The 22342-nt window shown below is 41.1% G+C and overlaps 1 protein-coding gene and 1 long non-coding RNA gene across 9 annotated transcripts in view; one reads left to right on the top strand and one right to left on the bottom strand.

Annotated features, from left to right (window-relative positions):
- Window positions 1–18270, bottom strand: part of LOC143380539 (uncharacterized) — a 53226-nt gene extending 34956 nt beyond the window's left edge. For 2 of the 8 annotated variants that reach the window (XR_013088641.1, XR_013088642.1), the window contains exons 1-4: window positions 18160–18270; window positions 16818–16908; window positions 14167–14300; window positions 10371–10441 (exon numbers count right to left, since the gene is read on the bottom strand). This is a non-coding gene — a long non-coding RNA (uncharacterized LOC143380539). The other 6 variants (XR_013088647.1, XR_013088644.1, XR_013088643.1 and 3 more) reach the window with 6 other exon arrangements.
- Window positions 18271–18767: 497 nt separating this feature from the next.
- Pcbp1 (poly(rC) binding protein 1) lies at window positions 18768–20475 on the top strand. Its single transcript, XM_076832553.1, has one exon. The coding sequence runs from the start codon at window positions 19023–19025 to the stop codon at window positions 20091–20093; it is 1071 nt and encodes a 356-aa protein (XP_076688668.1). The 5' UTR covers window positions 18768–19022; the 3' UTR covers window positions 20094–20475.
- Window positions 20476–22342: the final 1867 nt, after the last annotated feature.

The following is a 22342-nucleotide window of genomic DNA, read 5'->3' on the forward strand; positions in this document are numbered from 1 at the left end:
CTCTTTAAAAAAAAAATAGATATTTTATCCATCTACAACTAAAAAAAATTAAAAAAACAAAGAGGGAAATACCAGAATGATACATAAAATGTAATAATATTTGTGTAAATAAATCACCAAAATGTACTTCATACAAATGGATATAAACTCATGGGAAAAAAGTAGTCTGAAAGTTTCATTCTAAAACACCAGTGTGTTACCACTAAGGACTACAAAAATAATTGAGATGGGGGAGTAGTCAAAATATTTTCTACAGCTGGGCACAATGGTACATGCCTGTAATCCTAGCAACTCCAGTAGGCTGAGGAAGGAGGATCCCAAATTCAAGGTCAACCTCAACAATTTAGGAGACTCTGTCTCAAAATAAAAAATAAAAAGGACTGGAGATATAGCTTAGTGGTAAAGGGTCCCTGGTTAAATCCCCAGTGCCAAAACAAACAAACAAACAAAAAACATATATATGTTTACGATATTTTGACTTTTTAAAAAGATCACTTGCCATGTATGTGTGTATGTGTGTGTATGTATGTTTCTGGTGGGTTTTTGTTTGTTTGTTTGTTTGTTTTTTGTAGTGCTGGGAATCAAATCCAGGGCCTTTTTGTTTGTTTCTTTGAACCCAGAGGTGTTTTCCCACTGAGCTATATCCCCAGCCCCAGCCCCCACTTTTTTCCTGTTTTTTGAGACAGGGTCTCACTAACTTGCTTAGGGCTTTGCTAAATTGGAGAGGCTAGCCTCAAATATGTGATCCTCCTGCTTCAGCTTCCTGAGCAACTGGGATTGCAGATATGCAATGAGACTTGAGCGCTAGGCAAGCACTCCTTTTACCACCAAGCCACACTCCCAACCCCAAACAGCAATTACCCTTTTGGGGATTTTTTGTTTTTTAATAATCACCCTTTTTTCTCTAAATTTTTTTTTTTTTTCCAAAACAGAATGGGCAAAAGAGGAAGCCTATAAAAGATATCTTCTGTTTGTCCCTCCCACACTCCACTAGTCTTCATGTTCACATCTTCCGGCTTCCTATCTGCCCAAATCTGAAAATGCTAACACCAATCCCCCTAATTCCACACTCTATTCTGAATCCTTGGCCCCAAGTCAGTCCTAGCCACCGAACCCCCAAGTAGGGCCATAGGCCTAGAAAGGGAGGTCAAAGCCAGCCTCAGCAACTTAGCAAGGCCTTAAGCAACTCAGAGAGACCCTGCCTGTCTCTAAATAAAATATATAAAAGGATGGGGATGTGGCTCAGTGTTTAAGTACCCTTGGCTTCAATCCTTGGTACAAAAAAAAAAAAAGAACAAGGATCACAAGGATCCGGTAGAAATCTCAACTGGGAAAAGATATTTGAAGGTCTAAAAGCAGCTCCCAAGTGCTGGGAAATGGGGATGAGGACAATCAGGCAAAGTCATTTAAGGGTGAATTAAAGGGTGAGCTAGTTCTATTTGTAAAGATTCCAAGTGAAGTGCTGTAATCTGGTGGAAACCAGGTTTACAGCAAAGGGAGTAAGACAAGCTGTATTTTGTGAAGAGCTAAGTTGGAAGGAAGGGTATCTAAAGGAGTCACTTCACAAAGCAGCAATTCTAGGAAGCACACTATAAAGGCTTACTGTAGATGGAGCAGCAAGAGGAGGTTAGAGGCTTGAATAAAAAGAAGGTGAGTAGATTCTACAAATGAAGAAAGAAGCAGCTGAGATAAAGCTTCTCCTTCTTAAGTGAACCAAAGGCAAAGAGATCATAGGCAGCTCTCTAGTGGACTGTGCTCTTAACTTTCAACTTTCTGTGGATAAAACACAACGTACTTCCTCATGTTTTCCTGGTCACCCAAAGAAATGACACTGCCCAGGCCTTACACAATAGCTGATTCATCATCAATTACTCTCTATCACAGTTTGCTGAGCCTCACAGCTCACGCAGACACATACCAGACAGCCCTGGAAAATAAAACAACCTGGTGTGAGCTGTCAAAGTCCTCTTGGTACTTGACCTCACCCTCTGAGGTAGGTTTCATTTCAAAACTGAAAGGTACTGTAGAGCTGGGGAAATCCAAAGATCAATAGAGCCAGGAACAGGTGGTTCCCATCAGAAAAGGGTCTCAGGATGGAACTCAAAACAGAAACCAGACCAGTGATAAGACATGGTTTATGATGTCTGTCTCCAAGCCAGCCTTCAGATGCCATTTATATGTTTTCCAATATTTACAACAGGGCATGACCACTCTTATCCACTGACTGACTACTAAATATCTAATTCCCTGAGTGTTTAAGCAACTTTCTCGTTTTATTCAGTTTTAGAGCTTTGGGGTAGCTCATTAATTGTGATAGTAAGGGACTTATAAACTTTTTAGTCTTTCAAAAATGGCAGATTTTCTTTTTTTTTTTTTTTCTTCTTCAATACTGGGGATCACACCCAAGGCCTCATGCATGCCAAGCAGGTGCTCTACCACTGAACTACATCCTCAGTCCTAGCCACATTTTTTTTTGAAGTGTGGGGGGGGTTACCAATAATAAATTCAGGAGCACTCAACCATTGAGCCACATTCCCAGCCCTAATTTATATTTTATTTAGAGACAGGGTCTCACTGAGTTGCTTACCACCTCACTGTTGCTGAGGCTGGCTTTGAATTCTCGCTCCTCCTATCTCAAGCTTTGGAGCCACTGGAATTACAGGCGTGTGCCACCACACCTGGCCATGGCTATATTTTAATTGTAATGAATTTTATTATCTTTTCTTCCTTGTTCACCTCCTCATGAACCCTTTCCAAAATTCCTGTTTCACTAAAAACTTTCCAAATTATTCAAAATGGCCCACTCACTGAAGCAATATTAATACAATAAAATTTTAGTTCAAAGAGTCAAGTTATCTTGAGGTTCAATCATAACTATATGATTATAGACAAGACATTTCATCTTTCTGGGTTTGGTTTCAGTTTCTTCTTCTATAAAGTAAGGAAACTAGAAACAGAAAGAAGGAAAGCAATACAACATCCTTTAAGAAAGATTTAAGCTCATCAAGTGCCCAGCAGGGTTACTTTATAAAGATACTGACTGGGTGTGGTGGCACATGCCTGTAATCCCAGCGGCTTGGGAGGCTGAGACAGGAGGACCAGCCTCAGCAACAGCGAGGCACTTAGCAACTCAGTGAGACCCTCTCTCTAAATAAAATACAAAATAGGGCTGGGGTTGTGGCTCAGTGGTCGAGTGCCCCTGAGTTCAATCCCTGGTACCCTCCAAAAAAAGATACCTTAGCATATTATGGTGAAACTCTAAGCAAGAACAAAAAAATTCAGAAACTTCTGGAGACAACGGGTTATTATTCACAAAAGAAAAAGAATCCTATTCACTGAACTTCTCATCTGTATCACTAGAAAATCAAGATAGTGAAAAGCTGCTTACAGTCTTTATAGAGACTAGGACTAGTATTTCAAGAATCCTGAACCCAGCTAGGCTGAGTGGCATACTCCTATAATCCCAGCTACTAAGGAGGCTGAGGTAAGAAGATCACCATTCAAAGCCAGCCCAGATAATTTAGCAAGACCCTGTCTCAAAAGATAAATAAATGAAGGGGTGGGGATGGTGCTCAGTGGTAAAGCACACCTGAGTTCAATCCCCAGTGGGGAGGATGGTGTCAGGGAGAATCCTAAACCCAATCAAGACATCATTCATGTATGAAGTTTACAAAAAAATTGAACAAAGAAGACATTGCACTGCCATGTCTATTGCAGTACTATTGTATTCACAATAGCTAAGACATGGAGACAACCTCAGTGTCCCTCAACTGATGAATGGATAAAGAAAATGCAGAACATATGCATAAGGGAATACTATTCGGGAATAAAAAAGAATGAAATCTTTTTTCTTTTTTTGGTACCAGGGGTTGTACCCAGGACACTTAACCACTGAGCCACATCTCCAGGCCTTTTTTTTTTTTTAAGTTGTAGATGGACATAATACCTTTATTTTATTTACTTACTTTTATGTTGTGCTGAGAATTGAACCCAGTGCTTCACATGCGCAAGTCAAGTGTTCTACCACTAAGCTACAACCCCAGCCCCATCCAGCCTTTTTCATTTTGAGACAGGGTCTCACTAAGTTGCTTAAGGCCTCACTAAGTTGCTAAGGCTTGCTTTGAACTTGTGTTCCTTCTGCCTCAGCTTCCGAGGTACTGGATAACAGGCATGACCCACTGTGCCTGGCAAGAATGGGCTCTTTTTTAAAAAAAATCCTGTCATTTGTAGCATCATGTATGAAACTGATGATCATTATGTTAAGTAAAATAAGCCAGGAACAGAAAGACAAGTACTGCATGATCTCACCCATATGTGGAAAATAAAAATAGCTGATCTCATGTAAGTTGAGAATAGAATAATAGTTACCACAGGATAGAGAAAGAAAGAAGGAATGAAGGGTGGAAGAGGTTGATCAATGGCTACTAAGTTATGGTTAGACAGGAGTAAGAAGCTCTACTGTGCTGCTGGGTGTGGTGGCGCACGGCTATAATCCCAGCAACAGAGGAGACTGAGGCAAGAAAATTGCAAAATAGAGGCCAGCCTTGGCAATTTAGCAAGACCCTATCTCAAAAAAAAAAAAAAAAAAAAATGGGGATGCATATCAGAGGTAAAGCACCCCTGGGTTTAATTGCCAGTACCAAAAAAAAGTAGTACTTCTGCTGTGCTCTTGCACAGAAGGATGAGTATTGATACCAATAATGTCCTATATACTTCAAACAGAAAGAAGAAATAATTTTGAATATTTTTACCATAAAGAAATAAATGTTTGAGCTGGGGATGGTGGCACACACCTGTAATCCCAGTGACTTGGGAGGCTAACACAGGAGGACTGCAATTTCAAGGCCAGCCTCAGCAACTCAGTGAGGCCCTTAGTCACTTAGGGAGACCCTGTTTCAAAATAAAATATAAAAAGGGCCAGGGATCTAGCTCATTGGTAAAATACCCCAACCTTGAACCCCAAGGTTCAATCTCCAGTACCAAAAAAAGAAAAAAGAAAAAAAGAGAAAGAAATATATGAGGGAATAGATATGTTTAACTTGATTTAAATATCACATGGTATACCATGAATATGTACAATTTTGTTTTTGTGTGTCAGAAATAAATTTAATTTAAATGTTTAAAAAATTGGACATATAAAGACTGTTCATGGAAGAGAGACAGTGGAGTAGAGGAAAGAGACCGGAAGAGGAAAGAGAAAAGGAAAATACTGGGGAATGACATTGGCCAAATTATATTATTATTTTGTGTGCATGTTCAAATATGTAACAATAAATCCCACCATTATGTATAACTATAATGCACCAATAAAAAATATGGAAAAAGAAAAATTAAAAATTAAAGAAATATATATTTAAAGATTGTCCTTGCCCCTCTTGTATAAAAATCAAAGAAACAACCTAGCAAAATCAGTATCTAAAATTAGAACAAACCCAGGAAAAACAAAGTATACAAAAAACACATTTCCTCTCTTTACTCCTAAATCCTTTTAATAAGGTTGGACCAGATGACTTCTGATGGCCTTTCCAATTCCAAACAGAAACCATCCTTGTACACAACAGTTCCTGGCAGTCTGGATTTGGGTTGTTCATCACCTAGTGGTCTGATGTAGTAAATGCAGTTCATCGAGCTGGGATAAACTTACAGCCATTTTGTGACTTCTAACAGTGTGCAAGGCAGCAGCCTGAACTTCTAGAAATTATAAGAATAGAAGACTACAAATCCTCCAAAATCATATGCAATTGTACAGACTTAGCTCACCATCTATTCACTCTCCAAGGATGTGGGAAAGGCCCACTTTGTGCCTAAGTTATCACAAGAAATAAAGATTTGTTAGGTTGAATTTACAAAATAGTGAGAGGCAGAGATTGCTCTTGTGCATATCAATCAGAATTCAAAGCAAGTTTAGATGCCATAAGAAAATTTCAAATATACCTTATATAAATATAACTTTATATAAATATAACTTTTATGCCAAAAGTTCACAAGACTGGTATATGGAAGATGAATTATATTTATCCTATATGGTTCATAGGATTGGCCTAAAATTAATGAGAAGACTGAATTAGATTTCAATTCAAAAAAAGAAACAGTTATCCACCAAAGAGAGCTATTCAACAATATAATATCTTCAAGAAGTGATGCACTCCCCCATCAATGGAGATATTCAAAGGGAATTTGGATGATTATCTGTCAGGGAGACAATAGAAAGCATTCCTGTAATTGGTTGGCAGACTGGAGACAAGATTGTATTAAATTACTTTAATGGCCCTTTCCAGCTCTGAGAGTCCATCATTTCTAAATAATGAAAACGAAATAAAACGAAATAAAAACAAACAAAACTCACTAACAAAAAACTAAAGTTCTCCTTCTACTTTTTTTTTTCCTTTTAGACCTACTCAGACAGTATAACCCGGTGGCTAAAAGCATAGATTTGACTCTATTTTCTACTTGAGTAAATGTGGACAAATTATTTAACTCTATTTCCTTCCATTTCATTATCTGTAAATTTAGAAAAGGCCCTATTCTTACAAGTTTACTATAAAAATTAAATGATATAATACTTTGTTAAGTACTTAAAACAGTGCCCTACACATGAAAGTGTTCAGAACTAGCAGTGTGAAAAGGAAAGGGAAAGGAATGATGGAGGGCAGGGGAATAGGGGAGGTAAGGACTGAAACCTGCTTGTTTTAGTTATCTGTACCCAAGCCTCAACCAAAGCAATTCTGGCTATTGCTGACCAGCTAAGTTCCTTTGGCAACCAATAACAAAAAAGAGCCCAGACCTGCCTTCTTCAGGAAGGAGGCACAACCCTTCACTGAAATCTGGCATCCTCCTTGCATAAAGCAGAGTTCCTAAGACTGCACAAATACCACTACACCAAGCTAAAAAATGTCATTCTTCTTACTTGTTATTATCAATCCCAGAACTTGAGAGTTTAAAGGGACCTTATAGACCATATAGAGCAATTCCTTTGTTTAATGAATGACGACAACAAGGCTAAGAAAAGTGAACTCCTAGACATAACAAGTTGGTAACAGAACCAAGAAAGATCAAAGGCCTCTTTATTCCTAGTCACTAGCCAAAATCTTGCCATTTTGGGAAAAACAAAACTGGCCCTTCTACCTCTCAAACCACATGGCCTACATAGGTTGAGCAACCTTTTGAGTTTCAAGATATAGATGTTGGATTTTTAGATTAGAGATACTCAACTAGTAAAAATCTGTGCAAATATTTCAAAATCCAAAAAACTCCAAAGCCTGAAACACTTCTAATGCTAAGCATTTCAGATAAGGGATATTCAATTTGTACCACCTACTTCACACAGGTCAAAGACGCCTAGAAAGAGTAGAACACAAAGCTTAAAAGCATGGACTGTGAAGCCAGGCCACCTTATTCAAATCCCAACTCTTCTATTTAACCGTGTAGCTTTAAGCAAATTCCCTAATCTCTCTTTGACGCTATAAAATACAGGAGTAAAAATGACGATGTATTTATTTGGTACGAGGGATTAAGTCCAGGGGAACTCTATCACTGAACTATATCCTCAGCCCTTTTATTTCTTATTTTGAGACAGGGCCTCACTAAATTGCTTAGGGTCTCCCTAAATTATTCAGGCTGGTCTTGAATTTGCGATACTCCTGCCTCAGCTTCCAAAGTTGCTGGGATTATAGGCACGTGACACCATACCTGGAAAGAATGACTATTTATAAGGTTATGTTTAAGAATTGGGATAATCCATGAAAATTCTCAGTACACTGCTCTGCTTCTCTTTGTTACCAGTTGTATTAAGAAGAGAAACAGGGACTGAGGATGTGGCCCAAGCAGTAGCGTGCTCCCCTGGCATGCGTGCGGCCCGGGTTCAATCCTCAGCACCACATACAAACAACAATGTTGTGTCCGTCAAAAACTAAAAAAAATAAATATTAAAATTCTCTCTCTTAAAAAAAAAAAAAAGAAGAGAAACAGGGGCTGGAATTATGGCTCAATGGTATAGCACTTACTTAGTATGTGTGAGGGGCCCTGGGTTCGATTCTCAGTACCACATAAAAATAAATGAATAAAATAAAGGTCTACCAACATCTAAAAAAATTTTAAAAAAGAAGAAGAGGAGAAACAAGCATAACCACAAAAGATCAGAGAAACTCCCACTTCTGTTCCAAAGAACACTGAGACACACATATTTATTTAGCTTCATTTCCTGGCCCAGGAAATACCCAATCCTACAAGAGGAGACTACAACTAACCTATTGCTCATATATTTCTTTGGATTGAGGGAAGAACCAGTTCAGAGGATTAAGGCACATGCTATGATGATAAGATGCTTATGGTAAGAAATAAAAGTTAAGAATGTCAGAACCCAGGCTGGGGATGTGGCTCAAGCAGTAGCGCACTCGCCTGGCATGCGTGCGGCCCAGGTTCGATCCTCAGCACCACATACAAACAAAGATGTTGTGTCCACCGATAACTAAAGAATAAATATTAAAATTCTCTCTCTCTCTCTCTCTCTCATTCTCTCTTTAAAAAAAAAAAAAAAAAGAATGTCAGAACCCTTTACACTCAGTTCAAGTTCAACAAGATGCAGTTCTTGTTCAATCTCTTCCTCTCAACCTACTAAAGACAGATAGCATAACAGTTAAGAGCAAAAGCTCTGCTGCATACAGTGGTGCACATCTGTAATCTCACCAACCTGAGAGGCTGAGGCAGGAGGATCACAAGTTCAAGGCCAGCCTAGGCAACTTAGTGAAACCCTGTCTCAAAATAAAGAAGTCTAAGAATGTAGTTCAGTGGTGGAGCACCCCCAGGTTCAATTCCCAGTCCAGGGGATTGAAGAGGATATATAGATATGTAGATACATATACATACACATATAAAATATACATTAAATTAAATTAAATTAAAATAGGGCAGAGATATATAGTATTTACTGAAAAAGGAAATAATAATCCCTCTTCCATTTTCCATTCTATTTTTAAAATTATATATTCATCATTTAATTTTCATAACAAAGACTGGTGTCATTTGTCATTATCTCCATTTGACAGGTACAGAAACAGGTTCAGAGAGGTTTAAGGCCAGATAGTTAGTAAGTAGATGGGCAGGATTACAAGAAAGAACTTTCAGATATGTGGAAGGTAAAGTTGGTGAACTCTTTTCACTCATCCTGGGAGGCAGGGGCTATATTAGAAGATACCTAGAAGGCACCCAAAAAGAATTAAGACTGATAATGGAATTTTTAAGAAGCTCTTCAAAAGGTCATAACTGCTCTAACAAGGCAAGACCAATCAGGAATTGTAACCTAAAAAGCCAGTAATGAACTAAGCTATCATCAATTCTGCCCTCCCAGAAAGAGCACAAATGATTGATAGGCCTGACAAAGCAGGACTTCATCTCTGATGACAAGCACACCCCTTTATACTAGCCTTAATCTCCCCAATTCCAGAATGATGTAGCACTTTATCATGCTAAAGAAACAGCTCTTTTTTTTTTTTTTTTTTGGTTATAAGCAACTTAGGGGCGGGAATAATACCTTATTCACAGATATTTCCCTTGTTATGTGGTCCTTTATATACCCAATATATTTTTGTTTGAAAATTAAATAAATTTAATCAGTCAACTCCAATATCCTAGGCACTATTCTAGAATATGAGAACACAGCAATGATCAAAACAATGTCCTGGGCTGAGTGAGTAGCTCAGTGATACATCCCCAGCTCCACAAAAAAATCAAAAAATAAAAAAGAATGATCAGGTTAACAAATATATATATTATATAATATATAAAGTGTGTATTACATGTCCAATACACATAAATATTTTATATATTAAATATAAAAATGTTTTGTGTATAAATTTTTCTCCCAGATACTGGGGATTGAACCATCCCCAGACCTTTTTTTTTTTTTGCTTCCAGGAATTGAGCCCAGAGGTGCTTAACTACTGAGCCATATTCCCAGCTCTTTTTTGTATTTTATTTACAGACAAGGTCTCACTGAGTTGCTCTGAACTCATAATCCTCCTGCCTCAGCCTTCTGAACCACTGGGATTATAGGTGTATGCCACCACACCTGGATATATGGCTATTTAAAGTTTTGAAAAAAAATAAAGCACTAAGAAATAACTGTAGGCAGAATAGGGATACACAGACTACTTTGAGTACTCTTGTCACTGGAGGCTGAAGAGATGAGAAGGCATTAGGAAGAAAAAAAATGTTAAGAAAGAGGGGCCAAGGAGGTAGATAGAGAGCTAAGAGAATGCCATAGAAATTAAGTGAAGCCATAGTGCAAGGAAGGAGCAGCAACTGCTTCTGATAAGAAAGGTAAGAAAGATGACTGAGGGCTGGGGATGTGGCTCAAGCGGTAGCGCGCTCACCTGCCATGCGTGCGGCCCGGGTTCGATCCTCAGCACCACATACAAACAGAGATTGTTGTGTCCGCCGAATACTAAAAAATAAATATTAAAATTCTCTCTCTCCCTCTCTCACTCTCCCTTTAAAGATGACTGAGAAATGACCACTGAATCTACAAGCTGATTTCTAAATTTATTCTTCCCTATTTCACATATACCTTTTTGTTGTTATTGTTTAATCCAGTAAAAATCCCAGCATTGTTCAAGGAATACACATAAGGTTTCTGTTTAATGGAGCTAGGACCATGTGGGAAAAAAAACAAAAACAAAAATCAATGCTCTTAATCTGAACAAAACAGACTTTACAAAGTGAATGATGTTGAACAAACATTTTGTCTAGCTGAAGTAACTGTCTTTCTAAAACAAAGTTCCTGACTATGCCTCGTTGTGCTTAGTTGGTGGGATCAGAGCTTTTTAAACATATTTTTTTTTTTTTTTTTTTTTTGCATCAGGGATTGAACCCAGGGATGCTTAACCACTGAGACACATACCCAGCCATTTTTTATTTAGAGACAGAGTCTTGCTGAGTTGCTAAGCGCCTCACTAAGTTGCTGAGGCTGGCTTTGAACTTGTGATTCTCCTGTCTCGGCCTCCAGAGCCGCTGGGATTAGAGGTGTGTGCCACCTCCCAGCATGAAAGGTGTTTCTTTTGTTCTGCCATAAAAAGGCACAATTATTCTAGACCCCCTTTCCCTCCTCCCTAACTCAAATATCCTAACCAACTGAATAAGACCATAAATTTACACACCCACACAAAGCCTTAAAGCCTTAAAAACAAAACAGAGCACAATCAGACCCGAAAATTGGATGACAAAGATTTTACACTGTACATTGCATCTTTCTTTTTCTTTTTTTGAGATGGGGTAATGCTAAGCTGCCCAAATTGGCCTTGAACTTCTGGGCTCAAGCAATCTTCCTGCCTTAACCACACAATTGGCTAGGACTACTGGCTTGCACTATCACACTCTGCTGTACCTTCTTTCTTTCTTCTTTTTTTTTTTTTTTTTTTTTTTTTTGGTATCAGGGATTGAACCCAGGTGAGCTGATGTCCCAGCCCTTTTTTTATTTTTTATTTTATTTTTTAGTTGTAATTGGACACAACACCTTTATTTCACTTATTTTTTTATGTGGTGCTGAGGATCGAACCCAGGGTCTCGTATGTGCCAGGTGAGCGCTCTACCGCTGAGCCACAACCCCAGCCCTATATTTTTATTTAGAGACAGGGTCTCAATGAATTGCTAAATGCCTCACTAATCTGCTGAGGCTGGCTTTGAACTCGAAATCCTCCTCTCAGTCTCCTCTCAGCCACTGGGATTACAGATGTGCCACTGTACCTTCTTTCTTTTACTGGACACTTGATCACCAGTCATTTGCTAATTCAAAGGCTGGGCTTCATTTACATTTCTCCTTAGCATTCCTACATAAAAGTGCAATTTCTGGTGTCTTCATTTTAAAACAGAAGTAATACTCCAAAATAAAGTCTGCAACTTTCTCTGCTATAGCAAGCACCGTAAAGTTAGAACAATCCACACTACTGAAGCAGGAGAACAATAATCACTAAAAATTGGATAATGCAAACATCCATCATAAATGGCTACAACTTCTAAATGGACTATGCTCTCTCTGATTTTGAACTTTTGTTCCCTCTGCCTGTAATACCCTTTCCTACCCTCCCCCTCACATTTGGGACTCTGGATGTCAACTTTTATCTAGACCGTCTTCTCCAATTGCTTCCAAAGCTAAATTAAGGACCCTCCTCTCTTCTCCCACTGCATTCTCTGCTAACCCATATATTAATACTTAACACACTGTCTGTGTTACCTGTCTCTCCATCTAGATAATAAACATCTTGAGGCCAAGGTCAGGATCTCATGCATTTGTATATCCTTAGTGTCTAAGACATATTGAACAATCAATAATGATTTGTTGAATGAATGTAGACAAACTTGACCAAGAAAACCTTCAGTAATTTTTTAACATATTTTCCCTGATAAATCAACTGAACTCGGGCTAATATTAAAGTTACTGGCACCCAATCCCATCCCCAGCTGATAGCAGAAGCAAAGAAATTTACTCTACATGGTAACGAACATAGAGGTTTTAAAAAAAAAAAAATGGAAGTGTGTGCTACCTGAAATCAACTCAAGAGGAGTCATCATTTCCACTGCTCTTCTTTGAAGACAGCAGTCTATGCTTCTCAAACCACCAGCTGTGTGCTGGCACACAGGAGGGAAGCAGGGGTGATGAACCTCTATATTGTTTTGTTCACCTCTTTCCCACCAATACTGCATTTCACTCTTCACTTTTTACCCATCCTCACTTTCTATACTTTGTATTTGCATTCAGTTTTCATTTTTTCCCTTTTTAAACTTTCCTCTGCCATCTCTTCCACATACTCTATTTCAGGCAGAGATACCATAGAGTATCCAAGGGCATTGCTTTGTCTAATAGGGAGAACTCAGGCCAAGGATGTTGCTGTATCTTTGGGTTACTTCTGCAAACTACACCAATAAACTTCTTATGTTTCTCAGGCAACCAAAGAGTGACCTCCTAACAGCAGAACAAGGAAACCAGCACATGACACCAAATTGTTACTATCTGCAAAGTGGGTAAGATAAGTTTCTAGGCTATAGTAGCCTATAATATAATAGAGAAAAAGCCCTCTCAATTTAATATTATTTTAAATAAAAGAGAGCTCTGAAGGAGGAGAAAAAAATTAAACCATGTTTTTAAAAAACAATGCTACCTGTTTATAGAGCAATTTTAAATAGCTATAGTATACTTTGCTGGGACAAGTAGGTTAAAGAAAAGAAATATGGTCCCTACCACCAGGGAATTTAGGAGTCTCATTGGTAATCACTCTCACTCCTTCACAAACTCATAAATGTAAGCACTAGAGATCAAGAAGAGAAGAAATTATCTTAAAACAAGAGTCAGGAGCCTAAGGTAATTGGAATAGATATTCTAGGACAGAAAAACACAGACTGATTTGGGAGGCTTTTTGAATTTAAAGTTACCCAAGTTTCAAAACTGTGACACAGCTGGGCATAGTGGCACACACCAATAATTCCTACAACTCAGGAGACTGAGGCAGGAGGATTTCAAGTTTGAGGCCAGCTGCAGCAATTGAATGAGGCCCTAAACAACTTAGCAAGACCCAGATTCAAAATAAAAATAAAAAGGAAATGTGGCTCACTGGTTAAGCACCCTGGGTTTAATCCCCAATACCAAAATAAAAAATAAAATAAAATAAAGTCTATGCCACAGACATCAGAAGTCAAGAAAAGGACAATCTATAAGTAGTAGTCAAGAAATCTAACTCATGCAGTATATATATAGGTGACTCTATGACCAGTGTGATTCTGCAATCTGTACAATCAGAAAAATGAGAATTTATACCCCAATTGATTCAAATGTATGAATTGCCAAGATCATTGTAATGTCATGGCAGCTAATAAAAAAAAAAGAAATCTAATTCAGGTCCCAATAAGCTGTATAACCGTCAGCAAATTATTTCACTCTTCTAATCCAAAGATGGCTCATCAGTAAAATGGGTACAATAATAACTTGTTGGCAAAGCTGTCTGTGATACTTATACAAGTAATATAAAATCATTTTTGAAAGTTTTATGTATATAACATGCCAACATAATGTAAGAGGAAGAAAAATTGTTCCTCTGAATGGAAGATAAATCCTGTGGTTCAACTTCCAAAGTCTAAACCTGGCTCACCTTCCCAGTCATATTAAACCCCTTAACCAACCTGTGGTCATTTGAGTGAGAAGAGTCGTGTGTGAGATTCCAGGGTTGGGGTGGTGACTATTCAATCCATTGTTCCATATCTCAGTAGCTTCATCCATAAAATGGGTAATGTGGAATTCAAAAGTTAATCCAATTCTGAGTAAGGGAGTACAGAATTTTCCAAAAGTCAGTAAAACATTTACACAACCCTACCCACCACCACTCAGAGATAATAAGGTCATTAAATAGTATCACTCCCAGAATAGAATTTAAAAATGGCTTAATGATCATTTAATCTTTTGTTTTACAGTGGAAAAAACTGAGACCCAGATACATAAATTGTAGAAGTCTCACAGCTAGTCAGTCACAGAATGGGGCTAGGACATAGAGCCTTGGATTCCAAAATCCAGAGCCCACTTTGACAAATTACAGCATCTCCAGGGCACCTGGAGAGCCTACAGGACACATCACTCTAGGATTTCATCAACAGTAAAATGTGGGCCACTGAAGGTGGGATACAGGATTCTCGGGGAGGTTAAGAGCTAAGGAAGATGAGAAAGGGAATACTTCACTGAGGAGTATAATTAGACCTAGAGGTACTCAGATAAGAAGAAATCAAGGAAATATTTCAGGCAGAAAAGAATTAAAACAGGCCATCTTGGGGGGAAAAAAAAATTTTACCTGATGGGTAAAAATTTCTTTAGGGAAGATAAAAAAAGTAAATTTGGAGGACCATAATGCATTCAATCAGGATACTCCATGACCATATGCAATTTAGTCCTTTTGTCTCCTGTTTTCTAATATTTTTTGTTGTTGTATTTGGAGAGCGCACCCGGATTTGAACCATTACTAGTATCTTTTTTTTTTTTTTAATTAGGAATTGAATCCAGGGGTGCTTAACCACTTGAGCCACATCCCCAGCCCTTTTATTTTCTGAGTCAGGATATTGCTAAATTGCTTAGTGCCTTAAATTGCTGAGGCTGGCCTTAAATTTGCAATCCTCCTGCCTCAGTCTCTCAAGTGGCTAGGATTATAGGTGTGTACACCATGCCAAGCCACTACTAGTATTTTTAATTCTTTAATCTACTCTGTCTCCCTACAAGGAACTCTACAGAGACCACATCTACCTTATGGTTAAGTATACCATCTGTGGACTCAGATTGCCTACATTCATATCCATACTTTACTACTTTATCTGAACTTGGACAAACTCCTTCACCTCTCAGTACCTCTGTAAAATGAAAATAATATCACCACCCATTTCATGAGCTTATATGAGGATTAAATGTGTATTCCAGTCACAACCTACTAATGGGTTTTGAATCATTTTAGTTATAACAACCCCTTTTATGTTTGAATATAAATAAATGAACAGAAATTGGAACCAGAATACATTGCATGTAGTAATAAGTAGTGTTTCGCAAAAAAATCTGTTATATAAAATGGGTACAGTGGCACACACCTATCATCCCAGCAACTAGGATGGCTGAGGCAGGATTCCAAGTTCAAAGCCAACCTCAGCAACTTAGTAATTTAGTGAAACCCTGTCTCAAAATTTAAAAAAATAAATAAAATAAAAGGTGATGTTGCTCAATGGTAAAGCATCTTCAGTTAAATTCCCAATGTAAAAAAAAAAAAAAGAACTGATATGTGATATATGTATGTACATCTGAATTAACAATGTAAAATCGATTTCTTCTAGTATTTTACTTTTAATAATGTTAAGAGCCATTGAGTTAAAGCATAGAATAGGCTTAGAACAGGGCCTAGCATATAAAAAGTACTCAGTGCTATTATTATTACAGTATGTACCTATCAAAGTTATTTGCAGAGTTATATAAAACTATATGAAAGCTTTTGGAAAATTTGATACACACATTAATGTAAGTTAAAAGCAAAAATCCCTCTCCATCTGTAACAGCCATGTAGTCCTTGTTTAGGCATGTTTTTGTTACCTGGACCCCCTAATCATGTGTTACACTGAGGCATCCACAGACTATGATTTATCTAACACAATGTCAGGGTTTGTCGATATTTGTAGAGTAATGGAGGCTTGGTGCCAGAGTAAAATAACTCATTTTTACAGAGCTGGGGATAAGGGGTAGTGAAGAAGGAGTCAAGCACAAGTAGCTGAAGCAATCAAGTCTCTCAAAGAATTGTTCACTCCCCTAGAGCCAGGTAACTCAAATGTGCCACTGAGGAGGCCAGACTAAGACACCTGGGCCTTGGAGAAGGTCTGAATCACTTCCATCTCTCTCTCCTTATCCAGTTACCTCACAGAACAGCATTTAAGCCCAGACAGGGCTCAAATGTGTGTGTCACTCACATCAAGAGAAAATGGAAATCCCCAAGGAGATACAAATGGGCTGACTACACAACAAAGGATTACCTAAAGGTAACCTTCAAAGTCAGCACATTTACACATTAAAAACAATTTAAATTCTAAGCAGATCGGGAGGCTGAGGCAGGAGGATCACAGGTTCAAAACCAGCCTCAGCAACTTAGCGAAGCTATAAGCAACCTAATGAGACGCTGTTTTAAAATAAAAAAATAAAAAGGGTGAGGGCTAGGAATGTGGCTCAATGATTAAGCACCTTTGGTAGCTTTTTTGCTACCAAAAAAAAATTTAATTCAAAAACCTTGATTTATAGAAAAACTGGAAAATGTGCTCACCAGTAAGGAAATCAGAAGGTCTGGATTCCATCCCCGACAATGTATGACCTTGAATGGCCCACTTCATTTCTCTGGGCTTAAGTGTCTTCCTCTGCTTAAAAAAAAAAAGAAAGAGAAGGGGATAACTACCTCGTAGAGCGTGGTAAAAATTAAGACAGTATGCAATAAAATGCTTACCATAAGATCTGTCCCTTCTAGACCATAAAAGACAATACAAATTATAATAAGCTGTGGGTCACTGACCAACTAACTGCCTGTGAAAATGCCTATAGAGTATGCCTACATATTTGTATTATTTTAAAAATTATATTTTGGTCTTCCCAGCTCAACACCCTGTACTAGGAGATCTGGGAAAGCAGTATTTTCCCATCTCATTCCTTAAAGCAGTGGTTTCTAAGTGTTTTGGTACAGGGGCGGGGGAACACCTCAAATTTCCCCTTGGTACTGCCCATACATTATGAAAAATCAAAAAAAAAAAAAAAAAAAAAAAAAGGCCGAGATGATCGACACCATGCCTACATTTTACTATTATTCACATTCTCCTTTCAAATTAAAGCAGGGGGGATTAAACTTCTTCCGCCACGTTTCGGCCCGGCCTACAGGAGGGATTTTAAGGACTCGGGTGGTAGGGAAGTCCCAGTAAACAGGAGGCGGCGCCTTCTAGAGCTTTCGGGCGACCCCAATTTCTCCTGAGCGACGAATCCAGGCCACGTGTCGCCATTTTGTGTTCAGGAAACATGGCGGCCACGGGGGGGGGGGGGGGGGGGCGCACGCGATGGGGAGCGCCACGTTAGCCCACTTTCACTGAGGGACTAAGTATGCTTTGCTCACTTGACATTCTCCAGTCTGGCTTAGCTCAAGGAGGAAAGGGAAGGGGCAGAAATCACAACTCATGTGCCAGCATCTCAGCGACATTTTCTAGCGAGATGAACTAGGCAAAAAAGGCCTCCCAAGATGGCGGGCGTCACCAGGGGCCGCCTGAGAGTGGGGCGCTGCGGCTGCGCTGTGAGGGAAGAGGGCCGAAAAGCGAGAACCGGAGAGGCCGCGCGGGAAATGCCGCAGAAACCTCCAACTCTGGTCCCCACGGCTCAAATTTAAATAAGGCCTCCAGAGACGCACACTATTGTTTCAAATAGCAGGCAAGAGACTGCCACAGTAGAAAGGACCGAATAGCTAGGTTGGCTTTCTGCGGGTTTCAACAGAAAAAAACCAGCAAGATGCAAACAAAGCATTATGTAAATAGACGCCATTCTTTTCATGGCTTTTAGGAGCACTTCACAAACACAAAAGGCGCAACTGCGCCGGCCGCGGTAGGGGCTCGGGTTTCGATCTTTCTGCTCACCGGCCACCTCGGTGGGGCCGAGGCAGGAATGGGGGCTGGCGCAGGGCGCCCGGACGCCAGGGACGAAAGGGCCCCACGTGCCCGCTCGCGCGCGCACCCGCCCCACAGGCCGCACCTCGCCGCACCTCCCCCCCGGAAGACGGGGCCTGCCCCTCCCGTCCTCCCCACACCCTCGCGCATGCGGTCTGGTTACCTCACGCGCACGTTTTAAATCCGCGGCGTCCCAGCTGCCGCCTGCACTGATCGCCAGGGCTGCCCTTATCACTCTGCGCATAAATCCCTTTGGTATATCAGGAAAATTATATGTGTCTCCCAAAAACAACATTAATATTTTCAGCCACCTGCCAGTGCTGTTGGAGTTAGTAAAACACGTGTTCACTTTGAAACCCTGCCGGACTCACACCTTCCGCCCATCAAATGCATTATTTTCACTACTCCGGTATCGAAAGGATTTTTTTTTAAGTACCGCGTGGAGGTTGGCGCAATCTTGTGACCTAAAAAAACGGGTCCTCATTTTTTTTCAAGGGGTCCTGCGCAGCAAGCACTTCCGGGGTCAGAGGGTACGCGGGGTTGAAAGCGGGCTTCCCGCCCCGCCCAGACCGCCGAGGCTGCCGCCGGAGTCGCCACCGCCGCGCCCTCGCCCACCCGCCCGCCCGCCGCTCCCGGCCCCGCTCGCCCCCTCCGCCGCCGCCGCCCGCCCCTGCGACGACGCCGCGGCCTCCCGCCCGCTCCTGCTCGCTCCCGCGGCCCTCGCTCGCCTCGCGCCGGCAGTTTTGGGCCTACACCTCCCCTCCCCCCGCCAGCCACCAAAGACTTGACCACGTAACGAGCCCAACTCCCCCGAACGCCGCCCGCCGCTCGCCATGGATGCCGGTGTGACTGAAAGTGGACTAAATGTGACTCTCACCATTCGGCTTCTTATGCACGGAAAGGAAGTAGGAAGCATCATTGGGAAGAAAGGGGAGTCGGTTAAGAGGATCCGCGAGGAGAGTGGCGCGCGGATCAACATCTCGGAGGGGAATTGTCCGGAGAGAATCATCACTCTGACCGGCCCCACCAATGCCATCTTTAAGGCCTTCGCAATGATCATCGACAAGCTGGAGGAAGATATCAACAGCTCCATGACCAACAGCACGGCGGCTAGCAGGCCCCCGGTCACCCTGAGGCTGGTGGTGCCGGCCACCCAGTGCGGCTCCCTGATTGGGAAAGGCGGCTGTAAGATCAAAGAGATCCGCGAGAGTACCGGGGCCCAGGTCCAGGTGGCGGGGGATATGCTGCCCAACTCCACCGAGCGGGCAATCACTATCGCTGGCGTGCCGCAGTCTGTCACCGAGTGTGTCAAGCAGATCTGCCTGGTCATGCTGGAGACGCTCTCCCAGTCTCCGCAAGGGAGAGTCATGACCATTCCGTACCAGCCCATGCCGGCCAGCTCTCCGGTTATCTGCGCTGGCGGCCAAGATCGGTGCAGCGACGCTGCGGGCTACCCTCACGCCACCCATGACCTGGAGGGACCACCTCTAGATGCCTACTCGATTCAAGGACAACACACCATTTCTCCGCTCGATCTGGCCAAGCTGAACCAGGTGGCAAGACAACAGTCTCACTTTGCCATGATGCACGGCGGGACCGGATTCGCCGGAATTGACTCCAGCTCTCCAGAGGTGAAAGGCTATTGGGCAAGTTTGGATGCATCTACTCAAACCACCCATGAACTCACCATTCCAAATAACTTAATTGGCTGCATAATCGGGCGCCAAGGCGCCAACATCAATGAGATCCGCCAGATGTCCGGGGCCCAGATCAAAATTGCCAACCCAGTGGAAGGCTCTTCTGGTAGGCAGGTTACTATCACTGGCTCTGCTGCCAGTATTAGTCTGGCCCAATATCTAATCAATGCCAGGCTTTCCTCTGAGAAGGGCATGGGTTGCAGCTAGAACAGTGTAGGATCACTCATAACCCCCTTCTGCTGTTTTCCCATGATCCAACTGTGTAATTTCTGGTCAGTGATTCCAGGTTTTAAATAATTTGTAAGTGTTCAGTTTCTACACTTTATCATCCGCTAAGAATTTAAAAATCACATTCTCTGTTCAGCTGTTAATGCTGGAATCCATATTTAGTTTTATAAGCTTTTCCCTGTTTTTAGTTTTGTTTTGGGTTTTTTGGCTCATGGATTTATTTCTGTTTGTCGATAAGAAATGTAAGAGTGGAATGTTAATAAATTTCAGTTTAGTTCTGTAATGTCAAGAATTTAAGAATTAAAAAGGATTGGTTAAAAAATGCTTCATATTTGAAAAAGCTGGGAATTGCTATCTTAAACTCTTTGTTGGTGCTTTTTTTTCTCCCCTTTTAGCATTAGGTGTTTGGAGGGCAGAGGGCCCGCCCCGCCCTCAGTATTCTTTCAAGCTCTTCTCATCTTATGGGTAAGATTCCATTCCCCCTGCCTCAACAAAGGAGCACAGCAGGCTGGGCCTGCTTTGGGTATTTACAGAGATTGAGGGGCTCTTTCCGGAATGACATCCCTCCAACTAAGTTCCAGAGAGTGGCCTCTGCCCATTTCCCTGATAGAAAACATAAGGTTTTCTGAGGTGGAAAAAGTGCCCATTCAGTAGGACCTGATGAATGGAGAGCATCCTCTCCATCTAACCAGCCCCCTCTACCCCCCATCCCATATGAAAAACTTAGCCAGGAACAATAAAATATTCTGAGGTGGGAGGAGCCTGGGGTGGTGAAGGGTTGGGGGAGGGGCATGGGTGGGAGGAGGGCAACAGCTGCGTCGTGGTTGTGGGGATGGAGGGGTCTATCAGCTGGACAGCTGGGGGAAGAGGGTCAAAGGAAGAGCTAGGCAGACAGTACCTTGCACGTGGCTTGCATGCACCTGTGGTAAGCCTGCTGAGGATGTTGTTACACCTGTCAAGTGAGGTGTCCAGAAACAAAAGAGGCCCAGTTTTTCAGCTGCGTGCAATGTTCAGAGAATCACTGTACCAGGAAGTAATCCTGACTAAAGGAGGCAAGATTTCTTAAATTCTTACTGGCAAGAATTTTGACTTACCCATTGATCACAGCCTAAAGATGATCAGGGTGTTAATACAAATTCCTGGATCCTACCCCCAAATAACCAGAGAAATGCATTTTTAACACCTCAAAAGTGTCTGAGTATCACTTTCTCTTTGGCAGATGGGGGGAATTCTGTGGTGAAGGCCATGTGTCCCATGTCCACATGAGCTAATGGGGCTAGGATGGACCTAATGAAAGAAAAATTATCAACAAGGCAATGGCAACAAGATAATTAGGTACCAAAGTAGGTAATGCAAACCCTAGGCACTAAATGAAATCACTAGTAGCAAAGAGAAATTCCTGTAGAAGGGGAGTACAATATTTGTTGAAGCTTCTCTATAGGACATGTTTTTCCTGAGGTGTAGGCCTGGTTTTGAGAGTCCCTAGAGGTAAGATTGCCATATACTTCACATCCACTGTAGAGGCTGGTCAGGCAGTTGCTGAAAGGAGCCCAAATTAGTTAAGCCTGCTTTCATACTTCATTCTGCCACTTGCTGGCTTTGGGAAAATTAATTAAATCTTTACAAAATGAAAGTGTTAAAAGTATACAGCTCCTAGGCTTAAGAAAGTAAAAAGAATGTTAGAGAAAGCAAGATGTTGTTTAGGGCAGGCACAGTGGCTCATGCCTGTAATCCCAACAGCTCAGGAGACAGGCAGGAGGATCAAAGCCAGCCTCAGAAACTTAGTGAGGGCCTGTCTCACAGAAATACAGAAAAAATGATGGGAATGTGGTTAAGTGACCATGAGTTCAATTCCAAGTACATACATACATGTTTGTTTTTTTATTGTGTCCATCTACAACTAAGAATTATTTTTTTTTAAGAGAGAATTTTTAATATTTTTTAGTTTTCGGCAGACACAACATCTTTGTATGTGATGCTGAGGATCGAACCTGGGCCGCAAGCATGCCAGGCGAGCGTGCTACTGCTTGAGCCACATCCCCAGCCCATGTTTGTTTTTTTTAAAAAAGGCCTATTTTGGGAGGTAGGAGTTTTCTAGAATATCTGAGAAGAGATGACAACTAATTAAAAGGTAAGAAACTAGTATTAAATGTTGAGCTAGAGGAGCTGGTCTGAGAGGCCAAGAAACATGGGGGAATGGGGAATAGTGAAGACCTGGAAGCCTGTTC

Source organism: Callospermophilus lateralis, chromosome 14, assembly GCF_048772815.1.
Source record: "Callospermophilus lateralis isolate mCalLat2 chromosome 14, mCalLat2.hap1, whole genome shotgun sequence".
NCBI classification, from domain to species: Eukaryota; Metazoa; Chordata; class Mammalia; order Rodentia; family Sciuridae; genus Callospermophilus; species Callospermophilus lateralis.

What these genes read in the sequence shown, in the direction of transcription:
- Pcbp1 (XM_076832553.1), top strand. Translation starts at nt 19,023, where the DNA reads ATGGATGCCGGTGTGACTGAAAGTGGACTAAATGTGACTCTCACCATT.